The 21,901-nt window shown below is 33.1% G+C and overlaps 4 protein-coding genes across 10 annotated transcripts; 2 read left to right on the plus strand and 2 right to left on the minus strand.

Moving 5' to 3' along the window:
* Positions 1-472: 472 nt before the first annotated feature.
* Positions 473-8,119, minus strand: LOC123229806. 7 transcript variants are annotated; one of them, XM_044655779.1, is made up of 7 exons: positions 7,583-8,119; positions 4,120-6,039; positions 3,855-3,999; positions 2,424-2,506; positions 1,659-1,841; positions 1,047-1,133; positions 473-820 (listed from the first exon to the last, which is right to left on the minus strand). In XM_044655779.1, exons 2-5 carry the CDS (start codon positions 5,803-5,805, stop codon positions 1,764-1,766), a joined length of 1,992 nt encoding a protein of 663 aa, XP_044511714.1. In that variant the 5' UTR covers positions 5,806-6,039; positions 7,583-8,119; the 3' UTR covers positions 473-820; positions 1,047-1,133; positions 1,659-1,763. The 7 variants fall into 7 exon arrangements, with proteins under 7 accessions (XP_044511714.1, XP_044511715.1, XP_044511716.1 ...); XM_044655780.1 differs by having other exon boundaries at positions 1,047-1,160; XM_044655782.1 differs by lacking the exons at positions 473-820; positions 1,047-1,133 and adding an exon at positions 1,256-1,570 and having other exon boundaries at positions 4,120-4,238; positions 4,329-6,039.
* On the plus strand, positions 706-1,709 carry LOC123229808 (NAD(P)H-quinone oxidoreductase subunit M, chloroplastic). The gene is made up of 2 exons (XM_044655783.1): positions 706-1,140; positions 1,400-1,709. The coding sequence occupies exons 1-2, from the start codon at positions 706-708 to the stop codon at positions 1,577-1,579; spliced, it is 615 nt and encodes a 204-aa protein (XP_044511718.1). The 3' UTR covers positions 1,580-1,709.
* A 1,014-nt stretch (positions 8,120-9,133) lies between the features above and the next one.
* Positions 9,134-13,340, minus strand: LOC123229809. The gene is made up of 5 exons (XM_044655784.1): positions 13,194-13,340; positions 11,480-12,892; positions 11,129-11,357; positions 9,998-10,080; positions 9,134-9,479 (listed from the first exon to the last, which is right to left on the minus strand). Exons 2-5 carry the CDS (start codon positions 12,797-12,799, stop codon positions 9,393-9,395), a joined length of 1,719 nt encoding a protein of 572 aa, XP_044511719.1. The 5' UTR covers positions 12,800-12,892; positions 13,194-13,340; the 3' UTR covers positions 9,134-9,392.
* Positions 13,341-17,929: 4,589 nt separating this feature from the next.
* On the plus strand, positions 17,930-18,739 carry LOC123229189 (probable calcium-binding protein CML44). The gene has a single exon (XM_044654832.1). It carries the CDS (start codon positions 18,119-18,121, stop codon positions 18,605-18,607), a length of 489 nt encoding a protein of 162 aa, XP_044510767.1. The 5' UTR covers positions 17,930-18,118; the 3' UTR covers positions 18,608-18,739.
* Positions 18,740-21,901: the final 3,162 nt, after the last annotated feature.

Below are 21,901 nucleotides of genomic sequence, written 5' to 3' on the forward strand. Positions count from 1 at the left end.
GTTATTTCTAATCGTTTTCCCCATGGTTGTAGGATTCTTATTTAAAACATTGTTAATATGGTTGATGAGGTACATGATTTCATTTGTGCTGTTACAACCACCAAATCAATAGGCTTTTGAAATGATTTCTTGATTAGACAAGAATGGTTAGCCGTCCACCCGGGTAAGAAAGATCGATATATGAACATCCCAATCGAAAATATGATTATCAGTATCTCACCGTATATAAAATATATCTTATAATATGTATAATACATATAAAAAAATAATTTATATTATAAGATATATCAAATTAATATAATACAATACACAAATAGTATAATACAATATATTTTATTGATATGAATAGATATACTTTAAAAAATAATAATAATATAATAAAAATGTATATAAAAAATTTTAAGTTGTATCAAATATAATGTTTAATATATAATACAAAAAATTAAATTTCCTATACACGATATGAGTATCATGATCAAAAGTAAATGGACATGGATAAACGTAAAAGAAATCAAGAACAAACAAGTTAGTATTTGTTTCAATAGCGTGCACAAGGGCAGCCAAATGTCCTTGTATATTAACCACACACTCAACTCAATCAATAAAAAATAATCTTATCCACAAAATACATGGACCCAGTTCTTCTGGACTTAAAGAAAACCAGGTATATTGCCCAGGACTACAAAGGCACTAGAGTAATATATCATGGCTGCAACTTCCATTTCCATGGCTTCTACAAAATTCTCCTCGTTGGGATGGATCGGAGGGAAAAAAGAACAATCAAAGAGAAGGTTGTATTCTATCTCAGCACAACAGCAAGCTGAAGTAAAAGAATCACAGCAGCAAGTAAAAGAAGAAGAAAAGGAGAAGCCAAAGCAGACACCATTAAGACCAGTGGAACGACAAACCAATGTGCAGAGTAAAAACATGGGCATAGAGTTTGGAAGTCAGTGGCTGTGTAGTGTGACGCGACATGTCAGGATCTATGCTGCATACATTGATCCTGAGACATGGGAGTTTGATCAAACACAGGTAGATAAACTCACACTTATTTTGGATCCCACGAAAGAGTTTGTATGGACTGATGAAAGCGTCTACAAGGTCTTTGTGTGCTTCCAGGAGCTTGTGGATCACTATGAGGTAAATTTCAATTCAGAAGTCTGTATGAAATTACTAAGTAAATGAAGGACATATATGATAGATCTCACCAAATAAATATTATCATATGTATCAATTTTATTATCTGACACTTAGATTCAATTCAGAAATCTTACAGATCAATTATCATATAATAAAATTGAACAGAACCAAAATCATCAGTAGTGGATAATCAATTATCAAAGAATTGTGTTTCTTTTGTTGAATCCCCGTTTTCCTGAGAATCTAAAGAATGATACAGGGAGCCCCATTGACGGAATACACACTACGGCTAATTGGTTCTGACTTAGAACACTACATCAGAAAGCTGTTATATGACGGAGAAATTAAATACAACATGGATGCAAGGGTACTAAACTTCAGCATGGGGAAGCCACGCATTATGTTTAACAACAACGAGATTCCTCAAGATCTGCAGTGACAGTTGGTACCGATTATTCTTTCTCAATCATGTCATCAGAACACTATATTATGTACAAAGAATTCACAATCGAGCTTACTTGTTATGCACAATGTTGTAGTTGTCAGTATCAAATAGCGCAATTGCTCCACTGCATGTTTTGCTTTGGGATTTCCAGATGTTGCATTATTCTTCAGAAAGAAGTCTAGTAGTCATCTGGAGGTAAAATGCTTAGGCAATTTGAGTCCAACCAAGGCATAAATGCTCCTTCTGAATGCATATACTGAGAAGGTAAAAAAAAAAAAAGAGATACATAACAAATACATAAATCAGATGTAACATTTGGGCTTCACAATAATCAATTACATATGTACACAGCTGAAATATACATACAAAGATATATATGTTAATATGCAAGGGTTTGGATGCATGAATACAAGGCAGCATAAGACAAGTTATACTTCCGGCTTCATAATCAAATGCGAAAAGGTAAAATGAAAAGCAATGTAATTCAATTCAGCCCAACTGCTAGTGCTTCCACAATCCAGAAAGGAGAAAGAAGGTTAATAGTACACTAGAATGAAATCAAGGCATACAAGAAAAGAACTTACCAATACGTTCTAATTCAGAGACATACTAAGACATATAACTTAAGGTTTAAAGGTAAAGGTAATAGCCCCTAATCAAAACTTCTATAATTAGATGAGCAAATTATTTCTTTTCCATTAACATGAAATGAATGCACGCTCCCATTTGGTTGAAATAATTGTCAATGCACTATTATTCAAAAATAAGCTATCAATCAAGAATAGAGTTGGACTGGGAAACTAAAAGATTAAAAGTTCTGACAAGAAATAAATCAAACCTGCAACCAATAGAAAAATCCACGCAACAGATTCAAAATTTTACGTCGATCATGTCGTGCCTGACGTATTACTTCTGCAAAATCTGTAAGACAATGAAACAAATAACTGAAATGTGCTGCAAAAGATATTATTTTACCTATATGGTAATGATATACATACTAGCATGTAAAAGAGGATTTTAAAAAGTTTTTAGACTCATGCTAAACAAGAACAATATGGTACCAAAACCCTAAACCTGCACAGTTTAAAAATGGCAATCACCTTTAATAAAATATGGAATTAAACTGCAGCAGATGGTATTACATCACAATAATTTGACCTATGAACAAATGAGACAAAGACAATATCTAAAGTGAAGACTTCTTGTGCAGTGTTGAAAAATTCAATAAGATCTTAATATACAAAAAGACCGTTCATGTAGTTTTTCCTTACAAATTCTGTTCTTGCAGCACTATGAAAACTGCAAACAATGGTTTTAGCAAGCTTGACATGCAACTCATCAAAATTGTTTAATGAATCTTGGCACATCAAGCATGCTGTCTCCCAATCAGACAAGTCTAATTAAAAAACAAAGATAGAAACAATTGGCAGCAAGTATATGTTTCCCATAAGAAGGCAAAGCAAATACAAGGAAGAGGATGAATGAACACAGGTGGTGGCAAGCTAAGTGAGACAATTGGCAAACACACAGCAGTACAAGAGAGGGACCACAAGCAAGTGGAGCTGAAATGTGGCAGTACAAGAGAGGTATGGCAGTTAGGGGATGAAGATATTAAGCTGCCTAGAGAATAGGGAGAAGACAAGAAAAATATCAGCAAAAAAAGTGGACACTACAGAAGGAAAGAGCTGGCCTCTTGAATGCCAGGCGATTGAATGGGTGCCGGATTACTGTTTCATTGTATATACTGTTTAAATTGAATAGAATCGATTGTAAGACCTCTTGGATTATCTCTATGATTTGCTGAATATAAATACAAGAGGTTTTATCATACAAGTCTGTTCAATATTGTTGCTATTGTGGTGTGTTGGATTGCCAAATATTGTGGTGAAGCAGGAAGTTGTGGTGTGACTGTTTCAGCTGTAGAATCACAGCAGTAGGAGTTGCAGAAGAGAGGAACCAGGTACTTAACATCTTGTAAAGAAAGTTCATTGATAAACCAACACTTTGTTATTGCATGTTTTCAAGTATCTACCATACAATCTTACAGATCTACAATTAAGGCAACCACTATCATCATCAATCTCAATTGACAATTACAATGCCTCAATGTCAGTTATTAACTTGCAATCAGGACTACCCAGTGCTATCCCCAATTAGCAAAGGGAAAAATTATCCAGATGTTTATCAATAAAAAGACATACCCCCCCCCAAAAAAAAAAAAAAGGCATTTGAAAAGCCTGAGAAAATGTATGCACAGTAACAAACTTACCATCATGCATTCGAAGATAGGATCTGCTTTCAATTTGCAAACGAGCATACTCTGTGAAGTCATAAGGCTTTAGAAGAATTTCCAGAAGTCCATCTCTGAATTGAGAGTCATTATTTTCAATAAATCCTTCACTATCCTCATCAACCTTTTTGTTTGTGAAACAACATAAACAACACACATTTAGAAAATGGAAACATACAATGTCAACTTTTATCTACGAACACTTCCAAAAAAGAAAGAAAAGCTAGTAGCAAATAACACATACATGAACACGTGCTCTTGATGATATAAATGGAGTATTATCTCCTGTGAAAAAAGGATCATCCAAAACAACAACTTCTGAATCAGTCTCATCATCCCTAAATTGAACCATTTCTTTACCACCTACAGGTGCATATAACAGACGTCTATCATGTTTCTTCAAAAAATCCAAATATAATTGATAGCTTTCATCAACAAGATTTGACTTAATACCAAGGTTGAATCTCTGCTTAGCCAAATGAGTACCCTCCAGGCTATGCCTTTTGATTGTACAACCATTTGCTGGACAAGAAACAGGATTTTTAATTTTCATTTTCCAATTCGTCTCAGCCACTGGACTCTTTTTATCAATAGAATGATCATCCCTTAAAATTTTTTGAGTTCTCATGCTTTCACTCCTTGAACCATTTCTTAAAGTTCTACTGATCTCAGTCTTTCCTCCCTTCACCACATCATGCAAAATAATTGGACTCCTGCTTTTTTCTCCCTGTGGATTACTCCACCTAGTTCTAAGGCTCTCAGTCTTTCCTCTCTTCTCTTCATCATTCAAAATAGTCAGACTCTTGCTATTTTCTCCTAGAGGATTGCTCCTCAAAGTTTCAAGGCCATCTGTTGTTTCTATGCTCACTGCATCATTCATAATACTTCGACTTTTGTTCTTTTCTCCCCATGGATTACTCCTTAGGGTTGCAAGCCTCCCTATCTTTTCTCTCTTCAGTGCATCATTCAAAATACTAGGACTCTTGCTAATTTCTCCTACTGGATTAATACTCAAAGTTCTGAGGCTCTCAGTCTTTTCTACATTCAATGCCTCCTTCAAACTCAAGCTCTTGTTATCTTGTCTTACGGAGCCACTCTTCGAAGTTTTTCTTGCTTGCTTAGTCTTTCTCCACCTTGAGCTATTCCTCAAAACTGTTTTAGAGCTCTTGATCTTATTTGTCACTGGATTATTTCTCAAAACCTTTCTTGAGCTCTCATTCTTTCTTTTGCCCAAATTACTCCTCAAAATCCTTCTGGGGCTCATGATCTTTTCTCTCTCTAACTGAAACCTCAAAAAATTTTCTGTATTAACATTCTCTATATTGTGACAATCCTTCAAAATTTCCAAATTCCCAGTGCCAAGTCCAGTATGTAAATCATATTCTTCCTCATACTTCACAACTACTGAAGTTCCATTACTCAGAGCATGTTTAAGCACATATGATCTTCCTTCTTCTTTTAAGTTGTCCAAGAACATCATATATTGTGCATCTAAAACCTCACAAACATGGTCATCATCATTATCATCATCATTAACATTAGCCAAACACCACTCATCTTTATCATCATCACTATCTACACCAACACACTGCACCATATAATTGAGAAACTCCCTATAATTTGAATCAACCTTTACAGCTTCCATAAGAGCCTCATTATTCTCATTACTCTTTTTTATGGCATTCTTTGCGCCCTCATTGCTACAAGAATTTACCAAAGGATTTTCAGATGCTATACTTCTTCTCTGTCGTTGCCTAGTCAACTTCAAATTGGAAATGAAATCAAACTCTTCCTGATTAACTATCCCACCTGTATTGTCTGCATCAACAAACTGTACCTTATCGTTCCAAAGCTTCTCATAATCTGAAGCAACTGCTGCAACTTTCACAGGAGCCTTATCATTCTTGTTAAAGGTTTTCTTTGAAGCCATAGCACTAGAAGAATTTAACTAAAGATTTTCAGATAAAATGCGCCTTCTCTTAAATGACCTAACCAATGTTAAATCATCAAGCAATCGTCAACTATCCAACCTGAATCACCTGCAGTATTAATCTTCGAAAGAGTTCCACTCCATCACATAAACAAAACCCTTAGGTCAAATCTGAACCAAGAATACTCCTTGCAAAATCTTCTAAATGAAAATATAGCGTCAGCTTCAAATAATCTGCTAAACAATTACAATATCACACAGCTTTAGATTAGACCTACCATTATGCTTCAACAAAAACTAACCATAATACAAACTAGATTATATCACTCCAGTTCGCTGCTGGGAAAAAGCAGGGAACAAGAAAGAAATAATTAATTCAAAATCGTCAATGCTTGAAAAACTGTTCGGCATTAATCATTATCACATGATATCAAGCTAGGATCAAATAAATGAAGTTGTTCAGCTTAAAATAATGAGAGAACTTATAATTTTTAACGTGGATGGCTATATAGGTTAACTATGAAGCACAAAAATAGAAATGCCAAAACGTATTTTCTCAAAATTATAGAAAACGGAAATGTGGGGAAATGTATAAATATTTAAAATATTAGGGTTTTTTAATAAAAAATACAGGTACTGTATTTTTATGATTAAAAAAAAAACAGCAAATCCACACTTTTTCCAGTTCTTCCAAAAAGTATTTACAATCCTACGCTAACAAAAATAAAATCTAAACCACTTAACATTACAAAATGATATTAGGGCATCATAGATAAATAAAGGAATAGCCAATTAACTGCTTAAAATTATTAGCAGTATGAGTTAAATTTAGCAGGTATAGATAAAGTCAGAAAGTAACTTGCGTGGTTATTCTCTAGCATTTAAAATGATAGAAAAAGTGCAGAACTCAACCCAGTATGGATTCCCATAAACAAGTACATTAATCCTGCTTTGCCTGCCAGTAAGAAACTCAATCTACTTGCTTCTTCATACCAACGAGGTTACCATATATTCTTACACCATTTATTAAAGCTATAACCTTATGGTTACTCTGATTTCCTAAATGCTAAAATCAAAATTGCAACAACATATTAATATATATATACACACAGACATTAGTGTTGCAAAGTGTTTAATTTGAGTTGAATTCAGTTGGTTACTTTGTAGATATAGATTCACAACAATTACCTAAATTATTGTCCAAAACTCAATTATATATTTACAACAATATGATTCATGCACATTCCTAAAATTTGTATTAATGAAATTTCACTACTTCAGCATAATAAAAGGACTAGATAAACCATGTGACGGTGAGAACATAATATATTACCATGGGTTTTCCCAAAAACTAGTCAGGTGTAACTCTGAGAGCAAAAAAAATTAATTTCTCTTGATTATTTGTTCTTTATTACGAATGAAATTAGAATATATATATATATATATATATATATAAACATTTTCCAACCACAATCATGCATGATAAGGAAATAACAGTTTTATCTCTCTCTGGCTTCGCTGTATTTACAGTCAATATGTCAAAGATTTTACTTTTGACAGACAACAAATTTTTTAAACAGAAAACTTTAGATTGGGTTTAGTGGCAAAAAGAAACTATCGAAACAGATAAAACACTCATGAGACAAAATAATTTGTCTTGTATAACAGATCCACATACAAGGGTAAAGTCAAATAACATGAGTCACTACAGCTTAATAGATTCTCAGATTTTTAAATCAGATGAGGAGTTCTCAATCGGATATAAAGAATAGCGTACCACATTAGATGCAATGATGAAGACGGCTGTTCTAGACTTCGCCGAGATTTAGAGACGCCGGAGAGGACGGGAGTTCACGCTGTCGATGCACTGATGAAGCCGAACAGGTCGTCAAAGAACTGACGAATAGAAGATCAGTTTGCCGAGACATCGAGACGCCGGAGACGGAGATGGAGTCGACAACTAGAACGGAAAGGAGAAGGTTAGGTTACTCTGTAAAATTATATTCCCCTTTTTAACCTAATTCAGAAAAGCATTTCATCTTTCTTTTAAAGGATCAAAACAGCCCCCAAAATGTTTCGAACCGGTTTTGAATCGCTTCTGTATCCAAACGTTTCGGAAAAAAGGAAACGCACCGTGCTTCCTAATGGTTAAAAACCTCGGAGATATATGTATTCTAATTCATCATAAGGTGAAAGTTTAAGTCTTTTTATGGGCGACGAAGCGGGCACTAGAGGTTTTTTCACCATGAGTTTCAAGCAGAGCCAGAGGCGGGTGAGATTTACAGCAAGGTTGTCGCTTGTGAGTAAAGTTCGGACAGGGGTACTTGAAGAGGGGAAAAATAAATGGGGTCCAGGTTTCAACCCCAACAAAATCGAGAAATGATGATGAGGCCAGGCCCATATGAAATTTGGATTTGATAAAGTTATTGGGCTTTGGGTCTATTTGGCAATCTATTCAAATAGAGAGTGATTAACATTAAAGGAATGCATTACTCAAAGTTATTATGTGTTAGATCAAACTTTTCATAATATTATATAAACTGGTACATCATTTAATGTAATATGTGTTGTCTATTTGATTTAATCACTTTATATTTAATGTATCATCAAACCGGTATATCTCTTTTATATTAAATGCAACACAACTAACTTAGTCAATAAAACGATCATTATATCCAACTGTCTATTTTAATAATTTGAACAACTTGCTTAAAAATAGGCATTTTGTCATCATTGATTCGCTTGAACATCTTCTTACTCGGAGAAGATTATTCTTTCTTGCTATATTGGGATGCAAATCTATGAACTCATGGTTACGCGAATATATGCCCCTAGAAACGTGAGTTATCTACAAGCTTTTGGCGTGAGTTATATACATGTTTGTGATAAGAGTTAGGTCACTGAGTTGTTATGCGCACATCAAGGACCTTCCTGCACTTGTGATGCCCAACCATAAGGCTTTCACCATGGTTCAATTACAAAAGAGGAGGAGAAAGAGATATTAACAAAAGGGGGAAGAAGAGAAAGGGAAGATAAATGACGAGTCACAAAGACTAATTTACCCTTTTATTATTATATGACACTCAAAATATTAGAATAAACACACTATTATCAATTAAAGTTATGTAAATATAGTTTTTTTTTTTTAAATTCATGACGTATAAACACACTCTTAGTTTCAATGTTTGATTCAGTTTTTAAATTTTAAATAGATCAACTATAGTAGAAAATTCCAATTAAACAAACACAAATAATTATTTCATTCCTAATTAAATAACAGTAACAGTAAGGTTTCATGGCTTTATCCAAAGACCACATTAACAAGTGCTTACGAGAAAAGAAATCGAGCAAGCTAACTTTAAAACAACATGGATGCAATGTAACTTTAGGGTTTAGGGTAGCCATACATTAAGTTCAATGAAATTCAGATGTGAAATTACCTAGCAAAATATGTTGTAAGAGTCTCTCTTGATAGCTTGTGCCCATCAAGATATTGCAAAAAGATAACCTGTACATGCTAGTCTTTTATCAAACTGCCAAAGTTCTCCAGTAAATGATTTTCTTTGAAAATTCAAGCTTTTACAATCTCAACTAGGAGGGATTCTCCCTGGTGGCAAGGTGTTTAGACATTGTGAGTCCATCCAAGGATAAAATGCTCCTTTCTTAGTTAAATTCTGAGCAAAATAAAGAGAATTTACTAGTCATAAAATGTCATTATGAAATTGTTTTCACAGTAATCACAAACGTTAATATGATTAGGTATGAGGTGATGATTCAACAGAGTGCATAAAAGGCTTAACCCTTTTATGAAACAAAATAAGAACAAGGGGGATCAGGACAACACATTTGAAAATGAACTTTCACTAAACCCTTCAATGTTATACACTGAAATAATATAATGTACATTACCACAATATGCAATTAACCAGAACATCATACAAGAGTTAAAACGTTCATCAATATGCAGTAGCCATAAACAGACAGACTAAACACACAGATTTATGTTAGAAGTGAATAATTACAAATTCCAACTTTCTACCATTTGTTAAGCAAATTAATTCTTCTCATCCAATATCAGTTTAGTGGATATTCTCATATAATTTGGCAAACTGACAATGCACTATGATTCAAAGAAAATTATCAACCTAAAATGGTGTCATTTGAAATTGTGAAATTGCAATAAATCACACACCTGCAACCAATAGAAGAATCCACGTAAGAGATTCAAAATTTTGCGTCGATCACGTCCAGCCTGAGATATCTTTTTTGCAAGACCTGCAAGGAAACAAATGTTAAATTAATATTCTATGAGAAAAAATCACTTTAACTAAATGGAACTGACATACATATAAGATGTTTGAAAACACAAAAAGTATAATTGAGTCATGGAAGCTCTGGTAGAAGCATAAAAAAGCATAAACCCTCATAGTTTGATGTAGAAAACTAAAAATAATCATTAACATTCCATCCAATAACAGCTTGCTTCAGTAGTACTAAGGTAAATCACCTTGAAGCAAATCCTTATTTGTTTGATGCCAGTCTTGTTGAATGTAATACACAAGTTATAGGTTTATATAATACAGACCAAGAAACTTTTTCCTTCCATCAACTCACAAACTTCATAAGATCAATAGCAAAGTTACCAAAATTGGCCTACCCTGGATCAAAGAGGGTTCTCATGATAGGATCATAAAGTTTAAGAGAATTTATGGGATCCTAGAATTTATGAAGTTTAATTACTAAAATGATAAGTAGACAATACGAAATCTTGAAAACTTTCGTAGTCTTTTTTATAAGATATAAAAGCTTGTATAAACTTGCAAGAGGATTTATACAAGAGGAATAAGCCATCCACAAAATAATCAAAGAGATGTAAGAATAAAAACCAACTCAGAACCCCACTAGAACCTAGAATCAGAAGTAATTACAAAAGAATTTTCCATAACAAGCCAATACTGCCTTCCAGTTAAGTCAATCTAATAATATTGTGTCTGGGAGGCTTGACTAGTTACATGTTTGAGAGTATCTTCCTATACGAGCACAATGGAAGTTTTAAGGCACTGTCTGCTAAAATTGTATGATCAAGGACTGTACAATACTGTGATCCTATGTCACAATTTCACCACTATCAACAAGAACTTCAAATCAACAAAGATAAGGCTTGAATGTTGAGTTCATCCTAAAATTTGCAATTGAATCAAAATTAAAAACTGATAAGTGAAGAGAAATATCATCTAGATGTCTATCATAAAAGACACTTGATATGTACTAAAAATTAGCAGTAGCAAAGCCTGAGAAAACGAATGCATGTTAATAAACTCACTATCGTGCTGATCAAGATATGATGCAGTATCAGAATCAACCGGAAATACTACTGTCCGTCCACGCAATTCTCTTGCTCCCTGCATTGGCTTTTGCTGAGATGCATCTCGCCAAAGAGCTTCATACTCTGTTATGTCAAAAGGCTTTTGAAGGATTGCTATAAGTGCCTCTCTGAATTCAGACTCCTCGCTTCTTTGACATTCCATGATTCCCTCATCATCTATAACAACCTTTTCATTTGTGAAGCAACATTAACAATGCATGCAGCCAAACGAAATTTAGAGTTTTAAAAAGAAGCAATACATAAGAAAAGATTTGAAAGAAAAATAAGGGTGTAGCAGGAAATACATACACATGGACCGCGAAACTTTGAAGATTCAAATGGAGTATGCTTTCCATCTAAAATTGGATCATTGTCCAAAATAATTACTTCTGAGTCAGAAGTACTGCCCTCATCCTCATCCTTTGCCATTTTGTTACCACCCTTAGGTGTACATAGGAAATCTTGGCCATCTTCTGTTAGAGAATTAAGAAATTTTAGATAGTTTTCATCCACAAATTTGGACCTACATCTCTTGCCTGAAAAGTCATTTGCTGAGCAAGAAATATGATCCTCAGCTTCTTTTTTAACATTCTCCACAGCCATTCGACTCTTTTTATCCATTGTCTGAAAACCTCTGAATCTATTTTGTGTTTTCTTGTCTTCCCTCCTTGAAACATTTCTCCCAGGTATTGGGTTTTCAACCTTTTCTCTCTTAACAACACCATGAAAAATAGTTTGAGTCGTATTTTCTTCTCTCCTTAAGTTATTCCTGAAAGTTCTTGGACTATCCATCGTTTCCCTTTTCGCAACATTCAAAATGCTAAAACTTCCATTATCTTCTCTCCTAGGATTACCCCTCAGAGTTCTTGGGCTTTTGGTCTTTTCACTCTTTACAACATCATTCAAAATACTAGAACTCCCATTAGCTTTTTTCCCAGATGTGCCCCTCAGATTCTTTCTTCTGCTCTCAGTCTTTCTCCATCCTGAATTGCTCCTCGGAACCGTACTCCGGCTTTCACTTATTTGTCTCGCTGAGTTACTCTTCGAAGACCTTCTTGGATATTCAATCTCTTCTTGATCCAACTGACTCCTCAAGATATTTTCAGTTCCTATGTTCTCTTCACTTTGAGAGTCTTCCAAATTCTCCACGCCAAGCCCATTTCTAGAGCCATTTTCTTCCTCATACCTTACAACTACTGAGGTCCCATTAGCGAGAGCAAGTTCAAGCACGTATGATTTCCCATCTTCTTTCAAGTTCTCTAAGAATATCATATAATGAGGATCTAAACACTCACCAACATAGTCCTTATCAGCACCATTAAGATTATCTGCACTCCCAGCATCACTATCTAGATGAACATCCTCTACCACATCATTTACAAACTCCTCATAATCTGAATCAACTACTACTACTTCCTCAACAGCCCCATTTTTCTTTTTCTTATTGTTATCACCGTTAACAGTTTGTTTCGAAGCCTTAAAGCTATGGTGAGTGGGCCTAAAATTTTCAGAGGCAATGCGCCTTCTCTTCCATCGTCTTGCCAACCTTAAATCATATTTGAAATCATGCTCTTCCTCATCGACTATCCCACCGGAATTACTTGCAGTCTCAATCTTAGTAATCTTCATGATATCTCATAAACAAAGCAGTTAGGTCAAATCTTAACCAAATTCCTCCAGGTAATCAAAACCCAGGTAACCAAAAACAGAAGCTCCAATTATCTGCAAAACAATTACAAAGAGGAAAAAAAAAAATAATGCTTCAGTAACACTAACTAACAATGTAACCGAACATTCAACCTCATGCTCCGTTTGGTTGTTAACTAGAAGTAGGACATATAAAATCATAAACTCAATACCATTCACATCAACAAAATATATAGCCGGAATCAAGGTATTGCTTTGCTATTTTTAAAAACAAAACAGTGCCTGACATATATACAGAGACAGACAGTAATTACTTATGACTTCTTTTTCTTCACTTTATTTTCTCACTTCTACATTAGGTGAAAAGGGCAGTTACCTCAACCTAAGAGGATAAAGAAAAACCGTAAAAATCCCAAATGCAGATAATCAAGCATGTGCAACCCTATCGTCAGAGAAGGAATGCTCAAGCATCATCAAAGCGTGGGTTAATTGGAGACGTCAAATTAGGACTTTTGTTCGGTGACTCGCTGAACCGTATTGAGAATCTATAATCTGTTGTTTACTTGGATGGTCCATGACCCGAATTCTTTGAACCGAATCCTTGCTAAATCCTTTGGGCCTTAGATCCATGTGGTTTGATGTTACTTAAAAAAAAAAGTGCTGCCCCCACTTGGCCTTTTTTACAGCAACGTTTTTGAATTTATAATAATTATCAATTTTAAATATTAATAATTTTTAATTTAAAATTATATAATTATAAAAAAATATATTATTATTATTTAAATTGATAATTTATGTATGTTTTTATTATTTTAATTGATAGTTAAATTAATAAAATAAACTATTAACATTAATATTTCATTTTAAAATATTTTTCATCGATAATCCTCTACTAATTAAGACTTATTCTCCCTTGTCCGTTAAATATAATTACACAATTTTTTTTATCATCCAAAGTTGATAAATAATTTATTCTCTTCTACAATTTTTTTGAAAATTTTGGGTGAAGGCCAATAATCAATGGAGAACACACTTTGTATCAATGTGGCATACGCTATAAGATGATAGCACTCATTTTTTGGAATTGGTTAAGGTAAAACGTGAAAAGACACCTAAAAAATATATATAAATAATAAATATAAATTTATATATAAATAACAAAATATTTAAAATTTTGAGTTTTTATGAAGATCAAAAGATTTATTTTCACCCAAGATTTGATGTATACCAAAACTCTTACTTATAAAGTTTGAAAAACTCAAAGGTATATCTTTATATGAAAATTGTCTTTTATAATTAAGGGTAAAATCGTTATTTAACAAAATATTTTTAAAACACTAAAATTTTATTTCATTTATCCCTATAATTCAAAAATTTACAATTTCTTCCACACCCAAAGTTTGAAAAATTATCATTTCATTTAAAATTTTTTTTTTCCTCTTCTCTTTATGACCACCATCTCGGCCTCGGTCTTCTTTCTGTGTTGCCAATGAACAAAAACCAATGAACAAAGACGATGAAAGCCAAAGATTGACTAACAGTGACAAAGAACAAAGGCGACGAATCGAAGATGAAAAGATTGTCTTCATTTTCATCAAATCGGTTTTAGACAACGAGAATTAACTTCATTTTCTATCAATTCGGCTTTGAGAGAAGACAAGTCATTCGATAAAAGTTTTGTTTGGAGCTGATTTGATGAACGACTGACTGCGTTGACTATAAAGATACTTTGATACCAGAAGAAATACGGATCCAGGGTTTCAAAATCAAGAAAACTGAACAGCTGGAAAAAGAATGATCATGAGCCTGGCAAGTTTAGTTTGAAGCCCTGGAAATTGAACATAGACAGGGGCTTAAGAATAATAAAGGAAAACGACCATTTTCCATACAAATTAGAATGAAATTACAATTTTTTATCTTTTAAATTTAAGAAATTAATTTTCATCTATATGATAAAATAAATGTTAGTTTTTATAGTTAAAAAATATTTCTATCGCTTTATACAATATATACAATATAGTTAATATAATTCGCATTTTATTAGTGCGAATAAATTATATTTTTATCGTAATTTTTTTTCCCTTTCATTGGCGATGGAAAACACCGGTGGTAGCTGGCGGATCTGGAAGCTTAGATGTGAGTTGCGATTAGAGGTTAGATAGGGTAGTTTCAGGGAAAGCAGACGATGGAGGTGGATTGAGGTAATGGTGAGGTTGATAGAGTCCAGCGAAAAACAGTGAGATAGAAATGTAGAAGTGAGTGGTTGGCAATTGTTTGTCCTTCTTCCCTTCCCTTCCCTTCCCTTCCCTTCCCCTCCTGGGACTGAGAAACAAGCCAGAGTGGTGCTTTTAAGTATGATTAGAGCTAAAGAAAAGTAGATGTGGATAAATGGAAGAAATTTCTTAACGCAATTATCATTGTTTCTTAAATTCTCCTTTAGAGACGATCGGAGCGTCTGATTAAAATGTCGATAAGTAGAAAGACAAGGAAAATGATCTTCTGAAAAATTAAAAGATGAGCAAAGCATAGGTAATCTATAGTCTTGAAGTCGAATGGTCACGTAATCTGTACTCTGTAGTTTCAAAGTTCAATATCCCTGCGTCCTTGCAGTCAACACAGGAGGGAAGAAATAATAGAGGGTTCGTTCACATTTGAGAGAAAGATATTGATCTTTCCAGGCAAGAATCAGTTAGTCACCCTCCAAGAAGAGTTCCCTGAGGAGCTTAAGAGGCTCCGTAGAAACTAAACCATATTATATAAACAAGTCAAAAGTGGAAATCCTCTGTTTGAAATGTAGTTGTCAATCATAAACCAGAACACTACCAACCGAAGCCAAGGTCCGATGGTATAATTTCGCAGCAGGCTTGAAAGTTAGATAACCAAATAATGCTAAAAGGAAAGCTGCCCTTTTCCAGAGGAATGCCCATCGCCAGAGCGAAGCCTTCAAAGAAAAAGAGTGAGATTCCAGCGCCAATGATTTTACGATTTTATAATTGTTATTTAGGGGTAAATAAAAGTTCTATAAAAAAATTTGGATCAAACGGATATTTAGCTTTCAGTAAATATAAAAACAAAAATACAATTCAACACACATCACATAATTAATGACCAAAAAAAAAAAAAATTATTCCTAATTCAACATACAAACAGAGATGAAAATTTTCTACCCCAATTCTGTATGACAAAAATTTTGTCCTAAAAAGTGGTCCTTAGAGTTAATAAATATTCTCTTTTCTAGATGGCCGAAAAGTAATTCCATGATGAACAAAAATTTTGTTCACAAAATGAATAATTCAGAACTTTATATTAATAAAATAATGGCAGATGCAGAAATACAATATAGAGGAATTAAAATTAAATAAAAATAAAATTACAGGAGATCAATTAAAAAATAATAAAATCTAAAAGAAAGGTAAGTTTAAAATTTTAAAGATAATTTTAAGATTTTAAATATATTAAATTAATATTTTTTTAAATCTAAAGGGGACATTAAATACTTATTTGATATACCCAAGGAGAATAATTCATATTTTTTATAGGCCAAAAAGAGTTATTCCCACCCAAGGTATCATGAAAACCTAAACTCATATCCTCCAATTTTCAAAAACCTAAACACCCATCTATAAATAAAATTCTGTAAAAAATTTTAGTTAGGATTAGAAGTAAAATTGTTATTTATTAAAAAAATTTACAAAATTAAAGTTTTATCATATTTTCCTTCTCAAATTTAAAAAAACTCATAATTTTTTCCTAACTCAAAGTTTGAAAAGTGAAAAATACCTTCTAGAATTTTTTACTCTTTCTCTAGCACCGATTCCTCGTCTCTAACCTTGGTTGTCCTCCCTCCCATCTTATCTTTCTCCCTTCCCTCTCCGATCGTTTTCATCTAAAATGAAAATGAAATTGTTTTTATTTCAAATGACGACCGTTCGTCTTCATCTGTGACAAAAACAAGATGAAGACAACTGAAAAGGGAAAGGAGAGATAAGACGGAAGAAAGGACGACCGACAATCGGAGACATCGAATTATCGTTAGAGAGAAGAGAAACAAATCCTGAGGGGGTATTTGTCACTTTTCAAATTTTGTGTTAGGAGAAAATTATAAGATTTTTAAACTTGGAGAGAAAAATATGATAAAACTTTAATTTTTTTAAATTTTTAGTAAATAATGATTTTACTCATATCTCTAATTAAAATTTTTAATAGAAATTTGCTTATAAATGATTGTTTAAATTTTTTAAAATTGATGGATAAGAGTTTAAGTTTTCATTATACTTTGGGTTAAAACAAGTCTTTGGGCCTTTTTTGAAAACCAAGAGGGGTAAGTGAACCTCCTTGACCCTTTAGTCCCCCCTGAATAGTGCTAACAATTTTGTTACTTTATAGATTGTTTATCATTTATCACAACCCACACTAAATTAAATTTTAACTTAGAGAAGGAACTTTATATACGCAAACATATACGTTTAGCTGATGACCTCTAGAAAAAGCAAGAAATGTTGTAAATTTAATTAAACAAATATGAAAAGATAAAGAAATAAGGAAGAATTGAGAGGAGAGTAAAGAGTGTTTGTATATATATACATATATATGTATAGGATCTGGATGAAGAAGTGTGTACATATAATTGCAAAAAGGGGGTAGGTTTTTCATTGTCCACTCCTCCTCTCCATTAAATGCATTCTCACCAAAGTTTCTAACTTTACTGCATATGGTGGAAAATCCACCAGGCATGTAAAAAGAAAAAAGTTATAGAAATTGTTTTGACTTTTCACCATAGTTATTTACACAGGCATATAATTTTTACTTGTACTCGTCATGCAGGTTCCTCGCATAACCCTGAAAACATTATGCGAGGACTATTATAATTTCTAACTAAAGAAAAATATACATGTAAATTTTATTCGGAAATCATGATTTCCTCAATGATTATCCTTAAATCGTTTACATGGCACAATTCCAGCCTTACAAAAATAGAAAGACTATTATTTTTAGCCATATTTGTGAAGTCAAATTGATCATTAGAATTCAAAATTCTAGGTCATCAAACGTTACAGGCTTAGGAATAATGAGCATCAATTTATTCTTTCAATATTGATCATAATAGTGTTCTACTAGAAGTTTCTCTGCAAGTTCTTATCTATTTTGAACGCGCTTTATACTCGTCAATTCTTCCATTATTTATACATCAGAATTGTTAAAAAAGAAAAATTCTCTGATCAATTTGTGCATGCATTTATCTATATCTATTCTTTATCTCTCTTTTGCATTAAACATTTACGCTCATCGGTGATCACCATTATGTGTCCGCTTAACGCTGTTGATTTGTACAGGATATTCACAGAGCTCGACAAGAATGGCGACAACCTCCTGAGTCTGGAGGAGCTCAACTGGCTTCTTGAAAAGATTGGAGTTCATTACAGCCTGAGCGAGCTGGAGTCATTGCTGGGAAAACAAACCCTGGACTTCAATCAGTTCTTGTTCTTCTGGGATTCCATATCGAAAAGGAATAGCAGTAGTGATGTTAATCATGAAGGAGAGGATGATGATGATGAGACGGATGTCATCGACGCCGAGGCAGACCTGGCTAAGGCGTTCAACGTGTTTGATATAAACGGAGATGGGTTCATTTCCAGCGACGAGCTTCAGAATGTTTTGTCGAGACTTGGATTGTGGGATGAGAAGAACGGGAAGGACTGTAAAAGTATGATTTGCATGTATGATACCAATTTGGATGGCGTTCTTGATTTTGAAGAATTCAAGAACATGATGTTGCAGACCAGTTCTTAATTTATTTCTGTAAATGGGGCTTTTCTCCAAGCTTTTGCTGCGCTTCTTAGAATCTGTCAACTGCAGAATTTGTTCTACTGTTCATACACGCATACGTGTGTTATTTATCTTCAGTGTGTTATTTATCTTTAATTTGCTTAGAGTTTAAACCTCGGAATCCCTTGATGTTATTGTGGCTACCATCAAAGATTAAATAATTTCGTTTATAAAAGATAATGGAAGAGGATTGATCAATGTCATAAAATTTAATTAAAGACTAGAACCTCCAAACCAGCTAGAAATCGGCATATTATCCTCCTTCACTGTCTTTTAAAAGGGAAGAATAATGTTAATGGTTTGTCCTTACAGGTCGTGCAATCAGATTGTATTTGTGTTGTATCAGATTTTGAATCAAAGATCTTCAACTTTGGTTGACTTTAAATTAGAATCGTATCAAAATTTTTCAATCATATCCTAATCTTTTAGTGTTTGGATTGACTTGATACAACTCAAATTACTCCAAAATTATTTATTATTTTTATTCTCAATGTTTTTAACGGTTTTAATTTTATTACCAAATTACTCTAATCTACTATTAATAAAACACATAATATAATATTTTATTTTGTTCACAAATACTCTAAAAATTACCTATTAAAATATTTAAAACACATTAATATTCTTACTGATCAAATCAAATTTTCATTATCGAATAATAAATAAAATATTTAAATAAAAATCAAGAATGATATAATTAATTTCAACTATATAAAAATACAATTATATGTAATCAGTAAGTATTTTAACTGTTGTTAATATTATCCTTCTATAATTCTATAATTTTTCCTAACAAATTCTATTAAAATATCATTTTTCTAAGTATTCAAATCGGTTTAAGTTTATTTGTCCTTTCATGTTCACCTTACCACTATTCAATTTAGTTTTAAATGTGTCCGACTAATCTGAAATAAATTTTACATAAAAAATATCGATATTTCGTTAGGATATGTAGATCCATCTGGTAACTTTTAGTTAAAATCAAATTACATAATGGCCGAAAGACTTATTCCCACCTAAAGTATAATGAAAACCTAAAGTCTTGCCCTCAAACTTTCAAAAACCTAAACACCAACCCATGAACCAAATTCTAATTAAAATTCTAAGTTAAAATTAATGACAAAATCGTTATTCAACCAGAAAAAAAACTAAAGTTTTATTATATTCCCCCCTCAATTTGACAATCAAACATTTACCCCACCCAAAGTTTGAAAAGTGACAATTTCCCCTTAGGATTTTCTTTCCTTCTTTTCAACAACCAATTTCTTCCTAACGTCGATTGACCTTCCCTCTTTTTTCTCCATTGATGCTCCTCTTTCTTTATTAAAGACAGAGACCGTCATCTTCGTATGAGACAAAGACGATGGTTTTCGTCTCTAACGAAAAAGGAGGGAAGGAGGAGTGCTAATGGAGAAGAAGGAGGGAAAGTCGGCCGATGATCGGGAAGAAATCGATCGTTGGAGAGAAGGAGAGAAAACCCTAGGGAAAAATTATTACTTTTCAAACTTTGATGTAAAATTTGGAGGGGGAATGTGAGATTTTAAAATTGAGGGGAGAAAATATGATGAAAGTTTGGTTTTTTAATTGAATGACGATTTTTAATAAAATTTGAGTTATAAGTGGGTGTTTGTGTTTTTGAAAATTAAAAGATGGGATTTTGTGATTTCATTGTACCTTGGGTGGGTAGAAGTCTTTTGGCCTTATAAATTTACCCACAGATTTTTGTATTCAAGGGGCTGTTTTCCTTCCCTCCCCTTTCTTTTTGTATTTTCACCGAGGAATGCTGTCTTAATTTGGATATGTCTTTTTCCAGTGGATCATAATTCTAACGACAAGACTTCCCTCTGGATGCCATATTCCAGTCATCTGAGGTAATCAAACGCCAATAAATAACTTTTTTCCTTTTATTATTATGGAAAAACAAAATAAAGGAGAAGAAAAGTCGGCTATCTTAATCTTACCATAGAAATTGAATAATATATCTATATCTTTTTCATCTTTGTAAACAAAACTTAAGAAAATGACGACAAATTCAAACATCCATAAATATTAGAAAACTACAAGGTGATATTTGAGAAACATCATTCCCATATATATCCTACCATACGACTTTGAAATTTTTACTGATTTTATTTTCTTGGTTGCCAACGACTTCCTAGAATGAATAATATTCCTTATTTGATTCTTCCCATCAGCCCCACTTGCTTTAATTCTTGTTTTTGAAGTTTATCACAAATTAAACTCTCTCCGAAAGATTCAGACCCTTGAACTGACGAGCAAGCAATAAGACAAGTCAAATGTCAATTATTAAAATTAAAATTTATTGAGAAGATAAGTAATGATGATTCTTCCATGCAATTTACCGTTTGACTGTCTAAACAGTACTTTAATTCTTCAGACAATTGAAACTGATCCAATCAAAGTACAGCAGGTACGGATGAAATAGGCCAAAGAACTTATTCCCACCCAAATTATCTTGTTTCCAGTTCTCGCTCCTTCGTTTTAAAATTTTCAAATACCCATATATCAACGATTAAAATTAACAAAACCTTAATTCTTTAAAATTTAATCTCCTTCTCCTCTAAACTCTAAAAACTAATAGTTTACCTTCTAGACCAAGTTCTAAAAAATGATATATTTATCTTAAGATTTAGTTTTTAATCTCTGACATAAAAATTGACATCATCACTAACGACAAAGAGTTTTTGACACATCATCATACTCCAATAGTCTCTCTCCCCTCCTCTAGAATGCTTGCTAATGAAGATTTCATCTGAAAAGATGATAAGCTTCATCGAAAAGATAATACCCAACAAAAAAAATTCTTCAGACAATTGAAAATGATCTAATCAAAGTACACTAGTACGGATGAAATAGGCCAAAGGACTTGTTTGTGCGAGTTCTCACTCCTTCGTTTTAAAAATTTCAAACATCTACTTATGAGTGGTTAAAATTAATAAAACTCTAATTCTTTAAAATTTAATCTCTTCACACCCCCCTCCCCCCCCCCCCCCCCCCCCCCCCCCTTCCCCCAAAAACTCTAAAACTAATAGTTTAACCCCTAAACCAAATTTTAAAAAATAACATTTTCTCCTATATTAGTTTTTCAATCTCAAAAATTAAATTCGGCGTCATCATTGACAACAAAGAGTCTTCAACGTATCACTATACTCTAACAATCTTTCTTCCCTCCTCTAGAATGTCTATTGACAAGATCTCATCTAAGAAAAAAAAAAGAGCTTTGTCGGAAAGATAATA

The sequence above is a fragment of the Mangifera indica genome, chromosome 11, assembly GCF_011075055.1.
Source record: "Mangifera indica cultivar Alphonso chromosome 11, CATAS_Mindica_2.1, whole genome shotgun sequence".
Classification (NCBI taxonomy): domain Eukaryota; kingdom Viridiplantae; phylum Streptophyta; class Magnoliopsida; order Sapindales; family Anacardiaceae; genus Mangifera; species Mangifera indica.